This window comes from Syzygium oleosum, unplaced genomic scaffold, assembly GCF_021117445.2.
Source record: "Syzygium oleosum isolate NSW1041296 unplaced genomic scaffold, Sole_v2.1 Sole_v2.37, whole genome shotgun sequence".
Classification (NCBI taxonomy): Eukaryota; Viridiplantae; Streptophyta; class Magnoliopsida; order Myrtales; family Myrtaceae; genus Syzygium; species Syzygium oleosum.
The window spans coordinates 871782-895860 of record NW_026607521.1 but is presented as its reverse complement, the minus strand read 5'-3'; the positions used below and the strand labels follow the sequence as shown (position 1 = coordinate 895860).

General features: G+C 39.4%; 5 protein-coding genes across 8 annotated transcripts in view; 4 read left to right on the top strand and 1 right to left on the bottom strand.

The window, feature by feature from the left end:
• LOC115688623 (60S ribosomal protein L38) overlaps nt 1–15873 on the top strand; it is a 78154-nt gene extending 62281 nt beyond the window's left edge. Inside the window, exons 2-4 of the mRNA XM_056305427.1 lie at nt 14178–14234; nt 15252–15435; nt 15578–15873. Coding sequence (XP_056161402.1) covers nt 14232–14234; nt 15252–15435; nt 15578–15600 — 210 coding nt within the window. The 5' untranslated portion in view covers nt 14178–14231 and the 3' untranslated portion in view covers nt 15601–15873. The remainder of the gene's footprint in view (nt 1–14177; nt 14235–15251; nt 15436–15577) is intronic.
• LOC115688622 (uncharacterized) lies at nt 388–3357 on the top strand. Its single transcript, XM_030614510.2, has 4 exons — nt 388–645; nt 1043–1101; nt 2445–2626; nt 3047–3357. The coding sequence occupies exons 1-4, from the start codon at nt 450–452 to the stop codon at nt 3117–3119; spliced, it is 510 nt and encodes a 169-aa protein (XP_030470370.1). The 5' UTR covers nt 388–449; the 3' UTR covers nt 3120–3357.
• Nucleotides 7830–9666, top strand: LOC115688617 (protein SHORT-ROOT-like). The gene has a single exon (XM_030614502.2). The coding sequence runs from the start codon at nt 7970–7972 to the stop codon at nt 9308–9310; it is 1341 nt and encodes a 446-aa protein (XP_030470362.2). The 5' UTR covers nt 7830–7969; the 3' UTR covers nt 9311–9666.
• A 2085-nt stretch (nt 15874–17958) lies between the features above and the next one.
• On the bottom strand, nt 17959–22912 carry LOC115688620 (U1 small nuclear ribonucleoprotein C-like). Of its 4 annotated transcripts, none has more exons than XM_030614508.2 (6): nt 22752–22912; nt 22608–22650; nt 22037–22078; nt 21657–21927; nt 18840–19112; nt 17959–18322 (listed from the first exon to the last, which is right to left on the bottom strand). In XM_030614508.2, exons 1-5 carry the CDS (start codon nt 22757–22759, stop codon nt 18853–18855), a joined length of 624 nt encoding a protein of 207 aa, XP_030470368.1. In that variant the 5' UTR covers nt 22760–22912; the 3' UTR covers nt 17959–18322; nt 18840–18852. The 4 variants fall into 4 exon arrangements, with proteins under 4 accessions (XP_030470368.1, XP_056161292.1, XP_056161293.1 ...); XM_056305317.1 differs by having other exon boundaries at nt 17959–18291; XM_056305318.1 differs by having other exon boundaries at nt 17959–18291; nt 18844–19112.
• Nucleotides 21194–24079, top strand: part of LOC115688599 (probable transcription factor PosF21) — a 59391-nt gene continuing 56505 nt past the window's right edge. Inside the window, exon 1 of the mRNA XM_056305313.1 lies at nt 21194–21198. The gene's annotated coding sequence lies outside the window, so the exon portion shown is untranslated. The remainder of the gene's footprint in view (nt 21199–24079) is intronic.

The following is a 24079-nucleotide window of genomic DNA, read 5'->3' as shown; positions in this document are numbered from 1 at the left end:
ATAGAATAAGAAAACCTAAGACTTGTTTTGAGTTCCAGGTTCTAACCCTCCCCGTCAAAAGCGATTCCCTAATTTTTTGAACCTGGAACTTACCCTACTATATACCTTATAACGTAGAATTGAATCAATTCCCGATTATACCCCGGAATCATGCTCACCACGAATAGTGTGTGCTTGCAATTAAGTACTCCATTAAATTAGTTTCGCATATGCTCAGTAAATTCTCAATGTGAAAGGTAATTTTCAATAAATCAAATGTTAGTAACTTTTTTCTTTTGAGCAATTATGGAATTCTGATAAAATACTTACTCAAAAGCTTAGGACAATAGATTTTGTAGTTAATTTTGCACTTATTTGATCGTACGTCTATGCTTATTTGAAGGGGCGAGCAATAGAACTGGCCAAAGTTCCGGGGCCTTGACTCGCGCGAGTTGACTCGGAGTCGGAAGATGCGCTTCGAAGCGATGCCGGCGGTGCCCTGTCTTGGCCTGGTGGTGCTCGCGATCGTCGCCGCGGCGGCGTCGTCGTCGCTCGCGTCGTCCTCGCGGGAGCAGCTGAGCACCCGGCAGTGCGAGGATCTAGGGTTCTCGGGCCTCGCCCTTTGCTCCGACTGCAACGCTTTCGCCGAGTACGTCAAGGACCAAGGTTCGTTCGTTCCCCCTCTCGTATCGATTTCGCATCGAGGGTCGAGCCCCCATTTGATCCGATTCGGTTGGTCGAGATGAGATTCCATGCTCCTTTTTTCTAATCGCGAGTTGAAAGAATGGTGGGTCAAGGAGCTGATCGGACTGAGTGTAACTGGAAGAAATCTAAGACGCAGCTGTACATCATGATTATGTGGTTTTATATCTTTTCGACTTGAAAGTTACCCTGCATTTGGTCGTGAACAATGAGATAACTTGACGACTTCGCGTGCCCATTACTAACAGGGATCAAAGCATCTAATGGGTGTTTTTTTTGGGCGGAGAAATAAGTATAAGAAGATGTTTTGAGCCTGACTTTGTGGTATGGATGGAAATAATTTTGTAATGTCTTTGTGCAGAGCTAGTATCCGACTGTTTGAAGTGTTGCACCGAAGATTCCGATGACGAGACTAGCAAGGTGTGATGGATAAGTTCCTGGGCTTGTATTTTAAATATATGGTTTTTAATTTCATTTGTGGTTATATCCGTGTGTTATGACGATGCTAATCTATATGTGCGGTTAAAAGGAGGAGGCAGTGACTTGATCTTATAAGAAGAATGTAGTTGTAACGTGTCATTTGAAAAAAAAAAGATGTGTAATGAGGCAGATCAGAGGATGGAGGGAATAGTTTGTGAAATGAGCACTTAGAACCTTCTCTATAATTGATCTTAAGAGGCTTTTTAGTTTTACATGATGCTTTCGATTCCCTATCATTGTCACGGGACTTTAGTCTCAGGCTTTCTATGCACATCTGACCCTTCCTATCTCTTCTAGAGGTTGTTCTTGTGAGACAGGTACTCTCATAGCTCTATTGTCTACTTGTTGCTTGATTTTTGCTCTGCCTCCATTATAATCTCAGGAGTCTTGCTTACTGAAAAATTTGTGAAACAACACCATTAGCAGAAACCATTTTGGCAATGATCGATGGATGCAAAGGAGTTGTGAGTTGCTTGTTACTAAGAGGTTGAGAAGGGGCAAAAAGAAAAAAAAAAGTAAATGTTGGCAAAAAGTAGGAGGAGAGGAAACTCGGTACTAGATTGTATGAGTTATACCGAGCAATACCAGGCTGTACATGGACTTTGGTTTGTATTAGCTACAGCTTCTGATTGGATTTTCAATCTTATGCCTCAACGGAAGTTCATTAGCGATTTTCCTGAATTGTCCTGATCCTCTTTGATACCTGGGTCTTTTATATTCAATATCAGAAATTTCTCTTAGTACAGTGATTGAAGTACACTCACCACGTAGATTACCTTCATTTATAGACTTCATCATCCACAAGCCTTTTTTCCTCATCCTAAAGTATGCCCTTTAGGTTCCATTTGGCATGCTCACCAAAGGGTGAGCTGCATAGATGCCAAAGCCCTATCCACTGTTTTAATGCACCTTTTGAGGAGAATACCTCACAGACAGTATTTTGGAAATTTGACAATAATTGTCTCCTTACCTTTCTTACATCAATTTCTGACCTCCTGCTTCTTCCGGTCCTCTCTCCCTAGTGTTCTCATTATTGTCATTAGTTTTTGTTCCAATAAGAATGGCGGAACTTAAGGAATCGTCTAAACTTCACATGCTTCCCGAGTGGGCAACTTGATATTGTTGTCTCTTTCTGGTTAATTATGTTAACTGTTTTCAGTATGCCTTGTTTCCTAATTATTTTCTTAAAATTGGGTTCGAAACTTAAATGAAATAATAAAGGATTGACTTCTGCTGGATGTGATGCTTGTATTTTACAAAGATCAGTTCTGTTTTGACTGCAGATCACTTACTCTGGGGCAGTACTGGAAGTTTGTATGAGGAAATTAGTCTTTTATCCTGAAATTGTTGGTTTTATTGAAGAAGAGAAGGACAAGTTTCCTTCTGTTAAAGTCCAATACGTTTTCAACTCACCACCAAAGTTGATCATGCTGGATGACGATGGCCAATTCAAAGAGACAATAAGGTAACTCTCTTCTGCTTATGCTAACGGCTGTTTCCGTGGGGTAGTGTATGCTTGGGGTTGAATGGAAAAGGTTTTCGACCTCTCAATATTTGGATGTTAGTGGCAAGCGAATGTCATGCTTTCTTGGTAGGGTTTTTTAACCTTAAAGGCCATGTTTGATCCTCACCCCTAATATAAAATTTCTTTATTTTGAGATGGATGATGATGAGATTTGAGATGCTGTTCATCTGATCTTGAAGCAAACGTTTAGTACTCACCTAATCACCAAATGCATCAATCTATAGCCATTTTGTATGTCGCTGGACATGATAGATTGATAGGTCTGCTTCTAGTTTAAGGTGGTTTCTTATATTTACATAGCATTAAGCAGCTAGCTAAATGTTTCTTTCCACTGGTTTTACCTTTTTTACCTTTCGGCAGGATCGACAACTGGAAACGTGAACATGTCCTGCAGTTTCTGAGAGAGAAAGTTAAACCTGCTTCGCCAAAGTAAAAAGAGTCAGGTTTGGCTGGAGGGGAAGTTGTAGATTAGACATGATTTTGCGTCTGAACTTATTGAAGAAATCTAATGATTTTGGTATGGAAAGTAGATGTTTGATATTTATCTCTCTATAATTCCGACAACTGGTTATGTTAAAATCTCATGCGATAAAGGTTTCTCATTTATCTCTCTAATATTCTGACAACTGGTCATGTTAGAATCTCATGCGATCAAGGTTTCTCATTCTACATCCTTTCTCTTCCTTAAATTTCAGTTTCCCATTTCGGTATCATAATTAGGTATTCTTTTAGAAGCCTCTAGGACTATATCTTGTGTTTTTTCCCCCTCAAAGAAAAATACGATGAGTTAGAGAAAATGCAGGCGATATTTGCTTATTAATTCTGCTCTATCTTTCTCAGTCATGCCTACTTGTGTGCCTCTCGTGCTAGTAATAGAATGTCATTATCCTCCACCGCGAGCGGCATAAGTTGAAGTTGTTTGAGATATGGTGTACCGTAGTTGATTTGGTGGATCTTTACTAAAAAACCGGACTTCATTTAATATGTTAAGATGACTTGGAGGACTCAGTTGCAAGATTTCAAAGTGTAAGGATCGTATTGAAAAGCTAATGTGAGTTCAGCGACCTATGTCGTATTTTATGTATGGTCAAAGGATCCATTTTCGATTGCCCTCTTCACGGGTATAGGATTAACTAAACCAATAAACCAGTTGGCCATCTTATTGTGCCTAGAACTAGAACAACTTTGGTCAGGCAATCAAGATCACTGCCTCTATTTCTGGCACTTTGTATGTGTATTCAAGTAGAGCTTTGCTTTCTGAAGTTTTGATGTCAATAATTCCAAGACAGGCGGTGCCATGCACAAAGTCAGACATGAAACATCTGCATCACAAACCTCTGTCTCCTTTTTGTTACCCTGGAACAGAAATCAATAACATAGGAATCAATAATAGTTCTTTCTTTTCTTTGTTTTGTGCGAACAAGACAGCCATGGAAGGGGGGAAAACAAAGTAGCCCAAGAATAAAATGAGGGTGAAAATGCTCACACCTTTGGCTACAGCTACCGGGGACTATGGAGAGGGAGAAATTGGGTGGATTTAACAAGATCCCAACAAAAACTACCGATTTTCGACGGAACTGGACAGATGAACTTAGATATTCGCGTGAAAGCCGATTCAAGAATATTACTCAATCGAAAAAAGAAAAGCCTAGTAAAATAAGTTGGGATAAAACTGATATAGCAGATGTCTTGCCTCCATCAACTTCAGCAAGAACTATGACTTTTTCATGACGCTATAGAACATTAGCATCACTGATTACGGAACCCTAATTCTTATCACTTGCAAATTGCAAGTTTCAATGTGAACAAACTAGCCAGTCCATACAGAAGTGTCCGAAAACTAAACAACCCCCATTCGGCCCATACTTTTGTCTAATTCTAAATCTCAATCTCTCGGTGGCCTGATGTCACATCAATTGGTATCTTCACAACGGGTCACCACACGTGGCAAATTTTCCTGCTGCTCATTAAAATGAAAAAATAACAAAAGAAACTTCTTTTTTTTTTATTTTGGCCATCATTTTCTTGTGGAGATAGCAAAATCTGACCTGGCTCTCCACCAATTACAGTTCACTTGCTCCACTAATGAGGTTTGTAAATTTGTTGACGTTTTCGTTTGGCCATGACCTCACCTTTTATACCTTTTTTAGGGTTTGCCCGAACTTACAAGGAACTACTTGCTCCACTTACGAGGATAATCTTTAGGCATCATTTGTTTATAGATTTCCTAAACAAGGAAAATCATCCAATTAGTCATCAACATATTGTACGGATGTCAATTCAGTCCTAAACATTTTAATTTTGCCAATTTAGTCATAAACCTTTGTAGGAAATTTAAATGTAGTCATTGCACTTAATTTTCTCAAGAAATTGCTGACTTGGCTATCCAGTCATTGTCGATCATCCTGCTTGGCACACCGTCACGTTAGCAATTTTCGGTGATATTGGCCGAAAGGATTATATTCGAATTCGGGCAAAGATTTAGGATTAAATTGGCAAAATTAAAAATTTGATGATTGAATTGTCATTGGTACAATATGTTTAAAACTGATTGGACAATTTCTCCTTCCTTAACGTGTATTCCTTTAGTATGTCTCGGTCCACATTGATAGGATAACGACACGTGCCGTTAATTTTTGTAAAAATATATTGTTGAGAGAATATGTATCGAGTGTCGTTAATTTTTTTTAAAATATATTGTTTAGAGAATATGTATCGAGATCTTATTATTGTGATACGAATTGAGATACGAAAGGATCACAGGATTCATATATTATTATTAATTTCATGAAATAATTTGCGAGATCTACTTGCTGCACCTAAATTTACATTTTTCCCCCCTTTCCCTTTTCAATTAAGATGAATTCGATGTTAATTACCTGTTTAATGTCTAGTCTCTCTGCTCAATAAAGATTGCTTTTTCCTTTCCAATTTCTGAAAAGTTGTGCGTGCTTTTGCTGTCGTATTATTTGTTTCATACATGCACACCCAGTACACAGCCGACGACCGTCCATGAACTCTGTTATTATATTTGGCCAAAAATGAAATTCAGTTATACTATTGGTCCATCAAGCAAGAAAAGACTCGATGACAAAATAAAAAAAAAATATCTCCGGATTGAGAGCAGACAAAAACAACTAACTTAATTTTATTTTAAGAGAAATTGGATTAATTTAATTGATAAGTGCATTTTTCCTTTTAAAATGAACACATCTTTATCAACGCATATGGTCGATTGATCAGCCCCTAATCTGTTCTCGGTTTTGTCCGACCCCTGATGATTGATCGGTCGGCCACCAACATTTTTGGTCCAATCTAAATTCCTAAGTAATTCTACCAAGACGTCAGAACGAAGACCCATGAAATGATTTGCTGGGCAGAATAGATAATCCAGCAGCTTCCAAGCCATATAACTCTATTTTAATATTTGTTGATTATGGTAGGACTACATGCCAAACTTTGGTTGTTCACTATATTAACAACTGTTAGAAATGCCCCTTACCAAAAAAAAAAACAACTGTTATAAATGCCTATAAAATAGCTCTTAAAATAAGAATGTGAAATGTGGAGGTTACCCAAGGACAAGCTTTCTGTGGATGGGCCACACGAATGGGAAATCAGGAGAGGAGGAGGATGGAACAAGGACATCTCATCCAGTTATATCATGATGGATTAATTTGATATACTTAAAAAAAAATTTAAAAAAAGAGAGATCTGAACTCCTTGTCTTGCTGTTTAATCACCTTTAGGAATAAAGCATCCTTTCGATGCCAATCATTACATGGTTTTTTGTGCCATTTGCTTATACCCCTATGTTGATTATTAGGACTATAGGGGCTCTACCACATTAATTAATTAATTAAATTGTAGCCACACATAAGTACATAGGTGGAGACATCTATTTGTGCACATTCGAAATGGTTGTTGGCCCTAAAGTTATAACCACCGACATGCTCTTGTGAGTCTAGAGAAACTAGCCTAGCAATAACATCCATCTCATGCTCATTATCCAATACAGAGGTGGACAAAGATTGCGTGCGAATATTCGAGTTTCGACGTCTTATTTCCCGAGAGGCCGCCGTCGTGCCGGCAGCTTCAAGTAAGGGAAGAAGTCAGCGGTTCAAATCCCGAACAACCTCATTAGATGGGTGGCGGAAAAGGGCATCTTATGAGAGGCACTGCGTTGATCCCTATTGATACATGGCCAAAAAAAGAGTACCTTTCGTATCGTGTTTAATTAATAAGTAAGGATCTTACTTAAGAATGGGCGTCTGAATCAAATCGTAAAACGCGATGGCTGATTGATTTACGCAATCGTGATGGATATCGGCCGATTTAAGATCCTCAAAGCAAATGCAAGAGAGAGAGAGACTAAGTCTCAACAATAGGATAATTTGCACGGTCACTACCACTTGCAAAGCAAAAGTATACCAACTAATCTATCCCAATAGATATTGAAAGTGATGTTGAAATTAACATCAAGAGTAACATCAACTACATATAAACACACCAAACGTATTGATTTTTGATTTTTTGCACAACCGTTGAATAGGATCATGAGTAGTAGTTTTTTTTTCCTTTTAACTAGCACAAATATATGTCTTCAAAAGAATAATAAATTATTTTTGAAGTTACTAGGCCGAATTTCTTCGATCGTATGATGATCACTGAACAACAAAATAACTCTTTTGACAAGAATTTTTCTAATATTAGCTGAGAGTAAAACTTGATTCATTATCTAAATCATTTTATGAAGTAGTTTTTCTTGAGCTTCTCTAATTGATGGACAATGAGTTCTTATCGTTATCTCTTTGCTCTTGTTACAAAAAATACGTTCTTTGTAATCTTCCTTTTGCCTTTTCCTAGTTGCCCATTAATTAATATAGATTCCATGAGCATAGTATAGTATGTCCCAGATTAAATGTTTTATTCCTTTGCCAACCATATATTAACTATCACACATATTACATGACACTGACCTCTGAGAAATTTCTGTAATTGGAAACAACTACTAATTTTTAAAGCCGAACTTCACTAATTGGAAGTGGTATGGAGATATTTCACGCAACAAGATACAAGCAAAAACTATTATTATTATTATTATTATTATTGAACCATGGTTTGGTAAGCCAATAGACAACGACTCACGCTATTATAATCGACGTAGCATCTAGATTTCACTTTCTTGGCACTTCATGAACTCATTTTGTGAAATTGATCAGTACACCTTTGGGAGAGAATTGTCTCAAAGAGTCAAAGAGGGGCGCCAATCCCTCTTCCCACATGGACATATCCCTCTTCACTCCCAAAGGAACCTCACCACAGTTGATCAGTTGTGACCCCCAAATTATCATCGGCCATGGTCAATTAGACATGCAATTCAACAACAACAATCAGCCTCAGAACAGCCACACCACGACGACGTCAACGAGCCGATCGTCGGACTCGAGCGAGCCATCGGCTACGGGCAACAAATGGGCTCCGAGGCTTCTTAGGGAGTGCGCAAGGGCGATCTCGGACAAAGATTCTACCAAGATCCATCAACTCCTTTGGATGTTGAATGAGCTGGCCTCTCCATATGGAGACTGCGATCAGAAATTGGCTTCTTACTTCTTACAAGCCCTCTTTTGCAAGGCGACGGACTCTGGGCACCGGTGCTACAAAACCCTAATCTCCGTTGCCGAGAAGAGCCACGGGTTCGACATGGCTAGGAAGTTGATACTCAAGTTCCAGGAGGTGAGTCCGTGGACGACTTTCGGTCATGTCGCTTCAAACGGTGCAATATTGGAAGCCCTAGAAGGAGAGAGCAAGCTTCACATAATCGATATAAGCAACACGCTTTGTACTCAATGGCCTACTTTGTTAGAATCTTTGGCCACGAGGAACGACGAGACGCCGAGGTTGAAGCTCACCGTGGTGATAACTGCTAGCGTCGTTGGGTCGGTGATGAAGGAAATAGGTCAAAGAATGGAGAAATTCGCGAGGCTCATGGGAGTGCCCTTTGAGATGAACGTGATTAGCGGACTAAACAACTTGGGAGAGCTGACCAAGGATAAATTAAGCATCGAAGAGGACGAAGCCATCGCAATCAATTGCATCGGAGCATTGAGGAGGATCGAAGTGGAGGAAAGAGGGGAAATAATAAGGTTGTTCCAATCGTTCAAACCGAGGATCGTGACCGTCGTAGAAGAAGAAGCCGACTTCTCGAGCACGAGGGACGATTTCGTCAAGTGCTTCGAAGAGTGCCTCAAGTTCTACACGATGTACTTCGAGATGTTGGAAGAGAGCTTTGCACCGACGAGCAATGAGAGGTTAATGCTGGAGAGGGGGTGCTCAAGGAGCATAGTTAGGGTCTTGGCATGCGACGACGGGCATCACGACGGTGGCGAGTGCGAGAGAAGGGAGAGAGGGAGTCAATGGTCCGAGAGGCTCAAGGAGGCCGGTTTTTCAGCCGTCGGGTTCAGCGACGACGTGGTGGATGACGTCAAGGCCCTCCTCAAGAGGTACCAGGCCGGCTGGTCGCTGGCGGTGCCGCCACAAGGACAGGAAGATGACTCATCAGCTGGGATCTATTTGGCTTGGAAGGAGGAGCCTCTAGTTTGGGCTTCAGCATGGAAACCCTAAAAGAGGGAGAGGGATGATGATCTCAGTAATATCTTTTTTGCATGCACCATAGATTGTTATAGCTTAAGAATACTGATATCCTGCTAGGGCTTTTATCATGGCAAATTCTGATGATCACTAGCATAGTCTCTTCTCTTTGAAATCTTTCATGGAGGGGACTCATATAATTCATCATCTCATGACCATGTTCTGCTTTTTCTTTTCTTTTACTCCATGCTTTGTGCTTGGGAGCTTGTGTTGTTCTCTCTCTTTCTCTCTCTGGTTATTTTTTTCTTTATTAGGTTGTTCTTGTTTGAAGGTGCTTGAACTTGTGCAAGTTCGTATTTGCTTTATCAGGAGTACTCTATTTGGTTTGATTTGCTTTATTGGCTTCCTTTTCTCTTTATCCCTTTGTGGAATTTTGTCAGGAAAAAGCTTCTTTGGTACTTGCAAAGCTGCAACGTATTACTATTACTATTATCATTGAGTTATCATTCACATACTTTTCCTAGTGGAACCTCTCTTTTCTTCTTTTCCTCTTGTCAGACATGAAGGGAGACATCTTATATGCGCACGTTTGGAGATACCAAATTCATGAATTTATAGTACATTTCAGTGATCATGAAAGAGGGGATGTGAGAAATCAATCAACAAGAAAAAAAAAACCAGAAAAAGAAAGAAAAAATTAAAAAGGACTTGGAGATGCTAGATGATTAGGGGCGAGCAATCAACAATGAAAGAATAATGATAATCAATCTGGATCACCTACTTACATGCTCTTTGGAACAGTTGATAGATAAGTCATGATTACATAAACTTCTTCTCTGATTGTAACTTACAAGACAGGAATCATATAATGTGAATGTTTTTCTTTCAATTATGCGGCTTGTTTCTCGAACTACTCTTTTGTAGCCTCTCTTTGTCCATTTTCTATATTTTCTCTTAGGTTGATGATTGATGCCGTCACTTTCAAAGCTATGGTGGTTGTGGAACAAGGTCCTTCCTTAGTCTTTAGCTTTTATAAAAGCTGAACTCTTTTAGCCAATCGGGTCATTCCGGGAACGTGTACCGTGTCCAGTGACTCAATAAATCTTAACCATTGAGTTATGAGACGTCTATCGACTATTGAGATCTGCGTAGATTCACAGAGCACCGCATCGAATAGAGAATCTTGACCTCAAGATCCTTTGTGAAATCATGATTCATGTCGGCTCACCTGTCTTCAACTTCGAATGTTTCGAACACACCGATTAATCTAGCAGACTAAAGTTAGGAAAGATAATTTTCTGCTAGACAATTGATTTTTTCATGATTATTTACACAAAATGGCCGACAACTTTGTTCTATATTATATCTTCTCTCTTTTTCAAAATGAAACTCTTGGGTGTCATAAAAAAATCCACTTAATCTGTTAAGTAAGGGAGGGATTGCATAATTCGTCCAACAGAAAAAACACACAAAAAATGACGGTAATTTGGATCTTGCTAACTAAATTGATAAAACTTACTAATTGTGATGTTTTTATATTTTTGGTAAGAGAATAATAATATTCAGCTGTCAATTTTCAATTATCGCCAAATAACTTTTAAAATTTTATTCTCGACATTTAAGAAGATTATCAGCAACTTCAGCACTTAAGTTTCGATTTTATCAAACAGGCCCTAATTCACTTTTCATCTAATTTAAAGGAATGATCTCCAAATCTGTACTACTCTAGGTTTTAAGTAGAGTATGATTCACCAACTTTTGGAACACCTTTTTTTAATTCCCCCCCTTGCCACCAAACGTGTGAAATTTTTTCGAAACGTCGTGCAAACTGAGTTGTGCCAATAAAATTTGACACGAAGAAAAGAGACCTCAGTGGCAAGCACAGGCCTACCGACCAGATCCCATTTATGACTTTTTGTCTCTTGATGATTTAACCAGCACAATACTATCAATATTCATAAAACCCCACACTCGTTTTTTTTTTGCTTCTTTTGGCCTCTCATTTTGTGTACCGTCAATAGCTTTTCAGACCCCTTCTGGTTTTCTATCACGTGTTTGTCGCTCACTCCTTGATGGGGGATTAATGGATTAGCGCACTTTGCTCATCATGCGCAAAAAAAAACCGAATAAATTCGCGCTTCCACGTAGATCCATCGTGTTCACTTAAAAATTTTATCGATTGCCTTTTGGAAACATAGTAACAGTACCGGAATCAAACTTGTTAGGCCCCTGTCGATTATGTGCGACTTGTATCGCCTTTTACAGAAACCTCGAGATAGCTTGCATAATATCACCGTTGTAAAAAGTTTTAGATCATCAAGAAAGCTAACTGATTCCCGGTCTCTGTGTTTATGCTTCTTTTAGTGGTCAGGCAATATTTCACGTGTCTAAGTCTACCTCTCGAGTCCTCGGCAAATGCAGGTCGCCGGCACCGAGAATACGGGGAGCCGCCCGGTCTCCGGCCGTTAGGTTCTCCCCCTCAATGTCTTCTTCTCACATGATCAATCCATGAAAGAATCATTCGACAGCATTTGGGCCCAGGAAGTTTAATTAATGGGCCTGGGTCAAGAAGCTTGAGCCCAATAAATTAAAGCCCGATTTTGGATTTCTAGGATTTTGTTCTTGTTGATGAATGGATATAAAAGAGAATAACAAGGCTCTTTGAGTGTGCCGATTTCTCTCCGGAAACTTTTCACAATTAAGGTAACAAAAAGGAAGAATGTTTGAGTTGAGGAAGCGAAGTACAACTACATCTATTTTTTTTTTAAAAAGTACGATTTTTTCGTAAAATTTTAATAAATTGATCCATCATGCTTAGTTAGAGAACCACTTTAGATGACGACGTCTCATGGACCCGACAACCAAATGATTGAATTTAAAAATATTTCGATCCAAATTATGAATATTTAATTGGAAATGATTTTGTTTATAATTATTGAAGGAAAAGATCTACTCTAAATCATTACTTTAAAAAAAACACGGCATCAATTCAAACCCTTATTTGAAAGTTTTCCGAACGTTATATTATAATAAAATCGACATAAAGAAAAGGACAAGGCCCAGGATGAGACCTCAGTGGCAAGCACAGGCCTACCAAACAGATCCCATTTTTGCCTTTTTGTCTATCGATGATTTGAATGAACAGCATGATTACATCAATATATTTATATAGCCCCAACATATCACATAGTAGGAAAAAGTCCCACCTTTTTCTTTATTTTGTTTTTTTATTTATTTTACCCACATCCTTTTCTCTATGAATAGATTTCAGCCCTTATGTTTTTTTATTTTACATGTTTGTCGCTCACTCCTTGATGGTTTTTTATTGACAGCCCCACTTGCTCATCATACAAAACACTGTATAAATGTGCACTTTCACGTGGATGTATCATGTTCACTTTTTAAAAAAAAAAGCCTTTTCTTTTATTTTAGTTAGGATTAATATCATGGAAATTTTCAAAATAGTATACATGTAATAAATTTATCATGAACTAATTTTTTGACCAACAAAAACCCAAAATCGGTACACTTGTGTCAAATTTACCATCCGTTAGTTTCCGTTGAATTGGATTAATATCACGAAAAATCACAAACTGGAAACAGAGGATAAAACCCCAAACTAGTATATTTATGACAAATTTACCCTTCGTTAGTTTCTGTTTTTTTTTTTTTTTTATGACCTAGGGAACCCCCACACGGCCGACAGCCGGGAGGTAAACCCTGGGGGTGACACGTGCTAACCACCACACACGTGCACCGGTTAAGTCACCCTGCGGCACCAGGGATTCGAACACTCAACCTTCGTTAGTTTCTGTTAAATTATATTAATACCAAGAAAAACCAAATGGAGAGTAAAATCTCAAACTAGTACACCCGCCAATTGCCACGTGATCCAATTCAACAATTTGATAGTAAAATCTAAAAAAACTAATGGAGGATAAATTTGTTACAAGTATACCAGTTTGGGGTTTTTTGTAGACAAAAACTTAGTTTGGGGTAAATTTATCACAAGTATACAATTTTGGAGTTTTTCGTGATACTAATACTTTTAGTTAATACCATTAAAAATTCCAAACAGGTTCCTTACGACACATTTATATTATCAAATTAATTTTCGTCTCACAAGAAATTCAAAGCCAATACCCTTGACCCAAAATATATGCTTCGTTAAAATGCATACCTATCAACACAAGTGAATTTTTCACATCGAATCTGCCATTCATCTCGTTAAATTTATCTTACAATCATTTGCCACGTGTGTTGACATGTATGTATTTTAACATGCTACTGGACAAAAATGCTAACGGATGTTAGATTTGGGAAAAGGTACCGATTTTGGTTTGTTTGTGAGATGAAAATTGTTTCAGGTTAAAATGTGTCATAGGGTATTGGTTTCGGATTGTAATGGTATTATTCCCATGCGTTGATAGTTATGCAATTTAACGGAGTATAGATTTAGTTCAAGGGTGTCGGTTTGGTTTCCAAGGACAATAGTTTGGGTTTTGTTTGCGAGACGTAAATTAGTTTTGGTTAGAAATGTCATGGGATACCGGCTTAGAATCTTCAATACTACAAAGCCCTTTTGTTTTTATCAATTGGTCAGATCCTATCGATCGTGCGGTGTACACGAAGGCTTTGAGATAACTAGTGGGAAACCATTATTGTAAAGAGATCTAAAATCAGCGGGAAAGTGAGAAATGAACCAGTTGAACCGGTTTAGCGACATCTGTTGAACCGGTTTTCGAGCATCAAAAGTATTTGGGCCTAAAAGGTCGAGTTGATGGGCCTGGCCCAGGAAGCTCGCGACCGTCGTCTCGAGCCCAACAACTTCAAAACCTAATTCTGGGATTTCTTCTAGGGTTTTTGTTCTTGTTGACTATAAAAGCGAAATCTCACAAGGCCAAGGCTTCCAGTGTGCCGCCGACTTCTCTCCGGGAGCTGCTCATTCTCAGACATGGTACTTCTTCGATTCTCTCTCCTTTTGTTCCTCCGTCATTCGATGATGCTTGTTCTCCGAACGAGGATTTGTTTAAGCGTTTGCTCTGCGGATGTGTTGGGAAGAGGCGTTGACTGATTTGTTCAGTTCTTGCTTCGAAATGTTAGGCTAGCAGCTTCAGATCTTGGAATCCGTTTGAGCAGAGTTGTGAAGCTTGAGAAGTAGATGGTTTGAGATTGGAGCTTCGAATGTTAGGGATGGAGGGTAGTCGAAATTATGCCTTTTAAGCCACGGGAGTTGTTCGTAGTTACTCAGATTTTGCATGGTGGATGGAGCTTTTTTCTTGATTGAAGGGAACTGCTGTTGAGAGTGGGCTATGCGATATTCTTGACATGTTAAATTAGGATATAGATGTGGAATTTTTCGGTAGCGGGGATTGTCTCGGACTGTCTTCGTGTATATGGATGGTGATCGTGATTGTGGTGGTAATCAAGAACTTTATTCCTTGATGCTCCGCTCTTCCTCCCATGAGGCGCGGTTCCTTGTTGGAACTCGCGAGATTGTATCCAGGAAGGAGCTCGAGCTTCTACAACCTAGAAAAAACCGGTCTTTACAATGTGCAAGAATTGAGTGGCGCTAGATATGGGTCGACTGAACGCTGCGGATGCGAGAGTCGATTCGCTAAAGTGTTTATTTGCAAAGAGCTCTATTTCAAACGGCCGTAGATGTGAAACATGAATCCAGGTTCAGTTGTTTGGTTCCCCCAGAATCATGCTGCTTAGTGGGTTCATTCTGAGTTGAACGTCAATGGCCTGAGGCATTGACTTTTAGCCCATAGTGTTAAATCTACTCTATAAGCTGGATCTTAGATGATAATTGGTGGAGCTTTAGAAAGGTGTTGTGTGGGTACTCTGCATCTGACATATGCTTGTTGCCTTGTTGGGTCTTACATGCATTCGATTCTTACTGACTGTAATCTGTCACTAATATACTGAGAGGGCTTTCGTGTTGATTGGAACTCCTTGTTGTGGTGCACAGCCGAAGCAAATCCACGAGATCAAGGATTTCCTCCTCACTGCTAGGAGGAAGGATGCACGCTCCGTGAAGATCAAGAGGAGCAAGGATGTGGTGAAGTTCAAGGTCCGCTGCTCCAAGTACCTCTACACTCTTTGCGTCTTCGATTCCGAGAAGGCCGACAAGTTGAAGCAATCTCTGCCTCCAGGTTAGCTGCCGCAGCAACATAAAAATTTGTTCACATCAGATGTTAGAAAAACTCATTTTTGAACACGGTCCTAGTTTCCATGTTTGTTAAACAAAAGTGCATCGCAGCTGATTTCTTTTCTTTCGTTCGTTCGTTCGTGCAGGTTTGAGCGTGCAAGACCTGTGAGAAGATGGCTTTGTTTCATAGCCAGTAGAGTTTTTAGCGAGAGACATGCACTTCCAGTGATTTAAGATTTATTTTCTTGCCAGTGTCTACAGGTTGTCTTGGTTGACCTGGATTTGGTTATTAATTATTATGTTATGAGGAAAATATGGCTTTTGCTGAATCATATGATATTGTACCTGTGAACCTTTCTTGCCATCATCTTATTTGGATAAAGTAAGAATCTAAGCTTATTGTTGTTGTTATGGAATCAATGGGGTTTTCCTTTTACTACTAGACGATGCTCCATCAATTGGAATATATTCATCATGGCAATTTTAACGACTTTTCATTTCCTGGATAGGTAAATTGCAACTCCAATGTCATAGAAACATGGGGACCAGGTTAAAGCTTTTTATGTATCGATTGCACGAGAGGTTTATCAATTTGAATATCCGCTTGGTATCAATCTTTGTGTGTTTGAAATACGATGAACTCTCCTTTGGTTGGCATGCTTTTCCAAGTGCCTCTGTCACGCTGTGTATCCGACATGTGAAGTGCTTTGATACTAAAGTACTTTGATACTTTTCGGGAGACCAAAATTATCAATGGTTCAATTTATAACAGCTGAACTAATAATCACTGTCTCCGATTTGATAGAGAAACGCATCAGAATTTACCTTCCTACACTTGACAATAAATGCAATCTCTTGGATTACTTCATTTGAAGCTTCTTTCTTGATGTTAATGCCATTTCGGGCTCTCCGAAGTCTAAGCAAGTTTGAATTGCAGGCCAGCTTGCAGAAAACTCAGGAGAGATCTGCCTTAATCATTTGTTCAGATGGAAATGTTGCGCTCGAGTGGACTAGTGCCGGTTGATTAAGTTACAGGTGAATGCGGGATTGCATTCTAGACGCAACTTCTTCATGTCAAAACGCTTTGCTAAAGAATCTCCAAACAGGCTGACGTTTTGACTTTGGAATTGTAGCTCTTGGTTATTCACTCCTCAAAGGGGTTTGAATAATGTTTTGATCAGGCGTTGGACCTGATTGGTTTGTGAAAGACAACCGTTTGAACGATAGAGAGAGAGGGAGAGTGAGAGCCGCTAACACCAAAGGAGGGTGCGTGAGTGGCGGCGAGCGAGTAAGAATGAAGATGAGCACAGCATCTACAGAGGCAGAAAGGAAGGAGCAATGCAGAAGATAGACGTCCGGGTATGTGGTTGCTGTAGTCATTACACTTCGGTATGTATGGACTCCGATCTGAAATGAATCCACTACTTTAACACAAATAAAATTAGAATAAGGAAGACCCGTCCGATCAATCAAAATCTAGAAAAAGCCCATAAAAAATCAAAATAAAAAAAATCGTAGAAGATTATATTTTTCTTTTTGTGATTTTGTCCAGGTCTTCGTTTTTGTCAGTTGTCATACTTATCCAGACGCTCAGCACGTTTATATTTTATAAAGCCTCAGAAGACAAACAAAGATGATGGCGAACCTGTTTGCCCGATGATAAAAAATCGAACACTCACGATCAAACTCCCGCTTGGAACATACTGAGGGTATAAAGATAACATGAGAAAATCTGACAGTTGTCAGTAACTGCACAAAGGTTACTGGAATAACCAAATGACCTCCAAAACCTAAGACAAGAATAATGGATAGTCTCTTTTGGTCTTCCAAGAAAAGATACGAGGGAAGAAAACCTAAAACTTAGTCTCACGGACAAAGCCAATCATATTACAAAAACCAGTGGGACTCCCACCAAATAACACAGATTCCCAAATAGTTTCTAAGTTGTAATTGACCGTCTAACCACAATGTGCCAGAATCAGAGCAACATCGGATACAGAGCAACCCTCCTCCAATTCCACTAGAGGTACTTGATTGTTTTTGAAGATAGTGGTACGTGCATAATCTTTTCACTTTTGATGGTGGGAACTTTTTCATTTCTTCGGAATAGAGACAAAATTAAGATAGATATAGAAAAGTATGGTGGGGGAAGTGGTAAAGGAAACAAGGAACAACAAGATCAGAATCTAGAGCAATCACTTCCGTCTCTAATCTGAAGAAAACGAAAATGTTCCAACCATCACTGGTTGCTTTGATTCTCATCTTGCAGTCCCTTGTCTCTTTTACCACTCCTACCAACATACTCGTCAATATCTATCTTCACCTCGTCTCTGATATGAAGAAACGAAAAAGTTCCAACCACGAGCGAAAAGATTATGTATATATACGACCATTTTAAAAACAATCAAGTAACTCGAGAGAATTACACTGATGCTGCTCTTTAAGTCCCTCATCTCCTTGACAACTTCCACGATCAAACTTGTTTAGGGACTATATCTGTTATTTTCCCATATATGATCAACTAGGGTTGACCAAGAAAATATGATCTCAACAACACAAGCATAATCTGCTCCATCAAAATGCTTCACATATACATAGAGAAACTCAGACATGGCAATTGGGGTGTGAAGACGGGCATGATCATGAGTCGAAGAAAGGGTGTTTTCCTAAGTTGAGGGCTTCCCAGACTATATAAACAGTCTCAACAGCCGAACTGTGATCCAGAAACGAGTTCTGAATCAGAAGAAGATGGTTTAGATGATACTCATTGTCTACAAAGTGATAGCATTGTACAGAACTTATTACTTTGACATCTTAGAAGCAACCCCCAACAGTCCAAAAGGCATCCATTGGTTGCTCCCTGAACACAAATTCTGCTTTTAACTAGCTGCCTGTTTCAAGAACATATACTGGTAAATACCATGTCAAATGAAAAATAAAATCACAAAAGGCACCCATACACAAGGAAATGCAAAAAAGGATCAAAAACTAATTATTTTAAAGCATGTGGCAAATTTCTAAGTCGGCCATGAGATAAGATCATAAGTTTGATGAAAGATATAAATGACACAAGAATCTCAAAGGCCACGTTTGACAAAGCAATCGAAATATTCGATACACATTGTAAATTATCTCTTGTAGATTAAAACTCAACTACCTACTTATTACTTAAAGGTCTAGACTTAACTTTTAGCACATGAGCCCTCATGTTATATCTTATTAAAATCATCTACTTTTAACTAGCCAAAGCCCGCATTTGTCCCACATCGAAAAAACTTCATTTCATCCAGGAAGAACCACCTATATATGACTTTACTGAAAATTATAACAGGTAATACATCCAGAAATGGTAAGTTATTTACAGTTTTATGGCCAACATAAGAAATTCAATTTAAGAAGCAAACGTACCTACCAAGCAAAACTAATGACTAGCATCAGGAGCTTTAGAGTTGGCATTAAAACTGTCATAGCCTCCACTATTTGGTCCTGCAGGATTTGTTTGATAGGCAGGAAGTGGTACCATTGAGGGGGCGCCACCAGAAGAGGTTGGAGTTGGTCCACTCCCAGGAAATGTCGGAGGGGCATTGAATGTAGGAGGCCTTGGCATGCCATTCATTTGAAGGATAGAGGGAGCACCAGGGGGTGGCACCATTGATGGCATCGTTGAAGGAGGATTATAGCCTGGCAAAAGAAGAAAAAAAAAAAAAAATAAGATCCATGTTTCTCCTTTGATAGCCATTTTATACGTGGGCGAAAAACAGACATATTGCTAGAAGGGTGCAGGCTCTCAGGCTCTCTCAATGAGTAGATATAGATAATACAAGCTTAAAGAAATGATATCAAACTATTGATGAGAACATATATGGAGCAACTACTCGCTTGTCAAAAGATCTCCCACATCCAATGCAACGAGTCAAAGCAATATAATAAAATGGTGTTGCATGGAAAAGTAAAAAGAGAAAAGCAAACTATAACTCAAACACACATAAGAGGAGCTTGTGCTTAGAATAAGGACTAGTGAGTACCCAGAACACAATGTATTTTAATCCACTAAGATGAGTCACGTTGGTTTAAAAAAAAGATAAAGAGGACTAATGAAGTACAATATTATGTCTTTTGCCACGTAATGATTATGATTTGATTTGACAATTGTCACCATTAGAAACAACTCAGAGTGAATTGACTTGTCTGTTAATCAGTTGTCCTTCTTGCCTCTTAAGAATTATGTGTATTCATTTGAATGTTTAAGTAAAACAAAAACAACTAAGCAACACAAAAGGTCGACATTATATACCCTTCTACGTTACTCCATTTCTTATCCTACCATGTCTTGTAGGCCCAACTTTACCTTTTCAACGTAAAAGCCTCCACAGAAGTACATTTACCCAGCTCCTAGCAGGCATCAACACTGTCAATGTCCTATCCATCTCACTTTAAAGGACCTTTTACTGAATTTATTTTTCATATGTGCAGATAAAAATACTGAAGAATCAACAGTTTGACTTAATCTCCGTAAACAAAAGAGGAACAAAAGACGAGTTTCAGTCTCCAAAACTGTATATGTTTCATCTGGAATATTTCTAGAGAAGATACGGCATTCTAAGAAGTGATACTAAGGGCCCGTTTGGCAACGTGCCAAACAGTGAAAATTTCTGTTCTTTTGTTCCCAGAAATAGTTTGGGAACAGAAATGCTTTTGGTAAACTTTTTGTTCCCGGGCACATTTTTGCAAAAATTTGTGCCGAGAAACAGTTTTGGAAGAGAAACAAGAAGTAAAAAAAAGTTGCTTCTTGTTTCTCGGCACAATTTTGAGAATCAGTTTTTTTTCTTCTTTTTCTTTTTTTTCTTTTCTTATTTTTGTGTTGTTCTTCCCTGGGCTGGGCCGGCCGCCGGCGACCGGCCATGGCCAAAGAAGAAAATGGGTAGAAAGAAAAAAAAAATTAAACAATTCAAAATATTATTAAAATATTATTTGGGAACAGAAATTTTGTGTAGTTACCAAACGCATTTCTTTTCTTTTCTACTCTAGGAATAGAAATTCTGGTCAGTTTATCAAACGCCTTCAAATACTCAGAAATTGTTTCCGGGCACAGAATAAAAAAAAATCATTTCTGTTCAGAAATAGTTCCCGGGCACAGAATGGTATTCATGCGCACCCTAATAATTTCGTGAAAGACACTTCATGAGATTGAAAATGGATACTGACCATTTCATACATCATCAGCCAATGCATGTTCCAATGAAGCACCTCTAAAAGATAGACATTATTCTACTATCCACAAAATTGAGAAAATGAAATGTACACACACCAAGGACGTACCCGTTCTTTCAACAAAGCTTTGCTTCTAAATGGCAGTGGATATTTGACGTGGAGAAAGACAGTTTGAAAAGGAGGGTCCTAATTGCAAAATTTGGTTTGAAGATGCACGGTGTTAGCTATGTCTAATCTAAAGCACACGGGATAGGGCTTTGGAAGAAAATAAGGTAGGAATGGGACAATCTCAGAAGCAAAAATTAATATTATAGTGGGAAATGGTATCTAAACTTTGTTGCAGGATGATGGATGGTGCAGAGACACTGCCTTAAACGATAATTTCCTGTTTCTTTGCATTAGCAAGGACCACGAGAGTTCAGGTGGTGGAGGCTGACAATGGAGAAGTGGTGTGGACGACAGACCTTTTTTATTAGGGCTAAAGATTAGGCGCTCAAAGCTTTCTCTTGTTTTTCTGAGCTGTTGTATCAGATAACGCTTGACGTGTGAAAGGAAAGTAATGAACGGTGGAATTTTTGTGCTTTTAGAGATTTTTCTATCAAATCCAACTACATTAATCTTGTCTCTATGAAACTGGAAGTGCAACAAAACACGCTTTTTCCTTGGGAATCTATTTGGAAAGTAAAGGTTCCTTTGATTTTTTCTCTAGAAAAGCAACTCAGGGATGTAGTATCACTTTTGACATATGCTCATCTCCGCTCTAAATGTATCAAGATAAACCCTAATTGGTCGCAATAGGTTGAGAGCACTAACATATGCTTTAGCTAAAATTCTATAACAATCTCTTGCCAAAATTTCCCACCAAAAATAATTCTATACCTTAACAAAGCCCAGACAATGAAATGAAAAAATTGTGTCCACCAGTCAATCGATAAAGGAAAACTCCGCGTAGCCACATTTTCAGTATATGTACGAAAATTCACGTAAGAGCCAGTGCAATGGTCAACATGTTACCTGGAGCACCAGGGGGTGGCCTAGGCAAAACAGGTGGCCTGATTCCAGGGGCTAAAGGAGAATTCATAGGCATCTGCATATTCGCTCCCATGGGCATTATAGGCGTTGGTAGTATAGGTAATCGAGGCCTCTGAGCCATAAGATGCTGATTGTAAGCAGCGCCGACTTGTTGAAAAGCTGCTGCTTGCCCCAAGTGTTCCTTAATCCTTTGGTCAATTAAACTTTGAGTTTGCTGCTCCTCAAATTGCTGATAGTAAATACGCACATTCGCCTAAAACCAGTTACAGATACAAGTTCAATAAACTTGGGAGCCCACTATAACTAATCAAACAAACAAACAAAGAAGGGATAGCAAAACAGATGCAGATGAGAAAAAGTACCTTATGCTTGTATCCTGCATTGTGCTGCTTTCTGACTGATGGCTGAGGTATCCAAAACAATTAATAGTGATTAAAAAGCTTAGGGGTTGGAAGTTCTAAAGGTCAAAATGTCAGTGCATGGGAATGATAATCATAGTTCATCGAGTTTCAAAAAGATACATGAAATGAAATTTCATAAGCAAAATGAGCTCAATCTCATGAAGAAAAGGGCAAAAGGCAAAATGAACTCAATCTCAAGGTAGCAACTGCTCAGAGCTAATAACCAGTCCCTGAGCAACTTCAAGAAGCAAGCAGCGTTTTTCGCATATCATTTGGAAGCCCGTTCTTTCTTCCCGACCCCCAAGGTACTCGTCAATTCCAAAACTCATGGACGACTTGAAGATTGCAACATCGAAAACGCAGCACACGGCCAACAGCATAGAAAACTAAAATGCCGACTTGCGAAAAAAGAGAAACCAAAACCCGATCCATCGATCATCGACTCTACAGAGCCTAAACCATTCACCAACACCGATCGACGAAGACGGAGAAGGCGAAGAGAGCAAGAGCCGAGGGAAGAAGGAAGGCTTACCGAGTCGTGCGTCAAGTAAGTGTCGCAGTAGTCACAGTAGTACCTGCGAGCGAACGACGGGTGATTCGTGTCAGCAGAAGTCAGCCAAATTGCGACATCGGAAACAAGAAGAGGATGCCGAGGAATCAGGCAAGTCCGACGTACCGAGGCATGGCGGCTTCGAGCTCGGCGGCGGAGGGCGGAGGGCGGAGGACGGAGAGGGGGGAAGACAAACCCTAGGAGAGAGAGAAAATCGGAGGACTTCCTCGGGACGGGGACGAGTATGGCGACGCCGAGACCGTCCTTCTCTTTAGCTACGGGCCAGTTTTCAGGGTTTTGTTCGCGCACTCGAGCAGGGGGGGATCCAGCCGGAATCCTGTCGGTCCAACCGGAATCGAACCGGTTGGAATCACATCGAACGGTTTCATAGTCATTTCGGAAAATGTTTATATGAAAATTTATCGACTATTACTAGAAAAATATTTTTTAAATCATTTATTTTCCACAAAATAAATAGAATATAATTAACGTTTTAAATAAACAAGCCCAAAGCGTAGGTGGCCTTCCTAGGCTCTATGTGCAAAACTCATTTCCAGCATATTTGGATTTCTTAGAATCAAACAAAAACCTATCGTGTTTCCCATGTAATCTCGCTTGGAATAGATATGGAAAGGCCCGTTTAGTTTGGTTCTCGGGTTGAGTTGACCCGATTGCTCGCTCATATTCTCGGGGTTAGAGAGAAATCAGGAGCTAGTAAGTGAATCCATGGTTAAGGTTACTTGGCGGCCTACTATGGCATTTTAGGGAACTTTGCAATGATTTATTTAATGCAGCATTTGCATCGCAATTCGGATTTATGAAAAAAAAATTCAAAAAAAAGTGCTATTGCAACACTTGTTAACCAACTAAAAGGTAAATATTAAAATTTTCAATTCGCTAGGCATTCTTGTAACATGCACAATGAATACTTTTGAAATCGAGTCATCCCTTATTAAACAGGTTTAACAAGTGTTCCAAAAGGATTTATTAGCAAGATCTTATTGGTGTTCTTCGGACATTTTTTAGTCTATTTTAAATTTAATGATGTCGTGTTACGACACGTGATAATATCATAAGGCACAACACAAGGCATGTCGTAATTTTGCTAATAATGCTTCTCGAAAAAATCGGGGAAAAAGATAAACGTCGACCATGTATTATTAAATTATACGGCATGGCACGCCGTGGAATCGAGACTAGAAATCCATGCTCCTCCAAGATCCGAATTCTCCCGAATGCAACCGCCCGAAATCCGGTCGGGTGGGCCGGACTCGAGCAGAGAAGATGGGCCGCCGCTACTTCGAGAAGCATCGGCCCGGCCCAATATCGAGCCCAATCCAGCTCGCTGTGATTCTCCAAGGTGGCACAAGCGTAATTCGGCACAAAACTCGGGGCAATGACCTTTCCGGGGGCTCTCCAGTCAAGGTCGTCGTCAAAGTCAAAGTCGTCGCGAC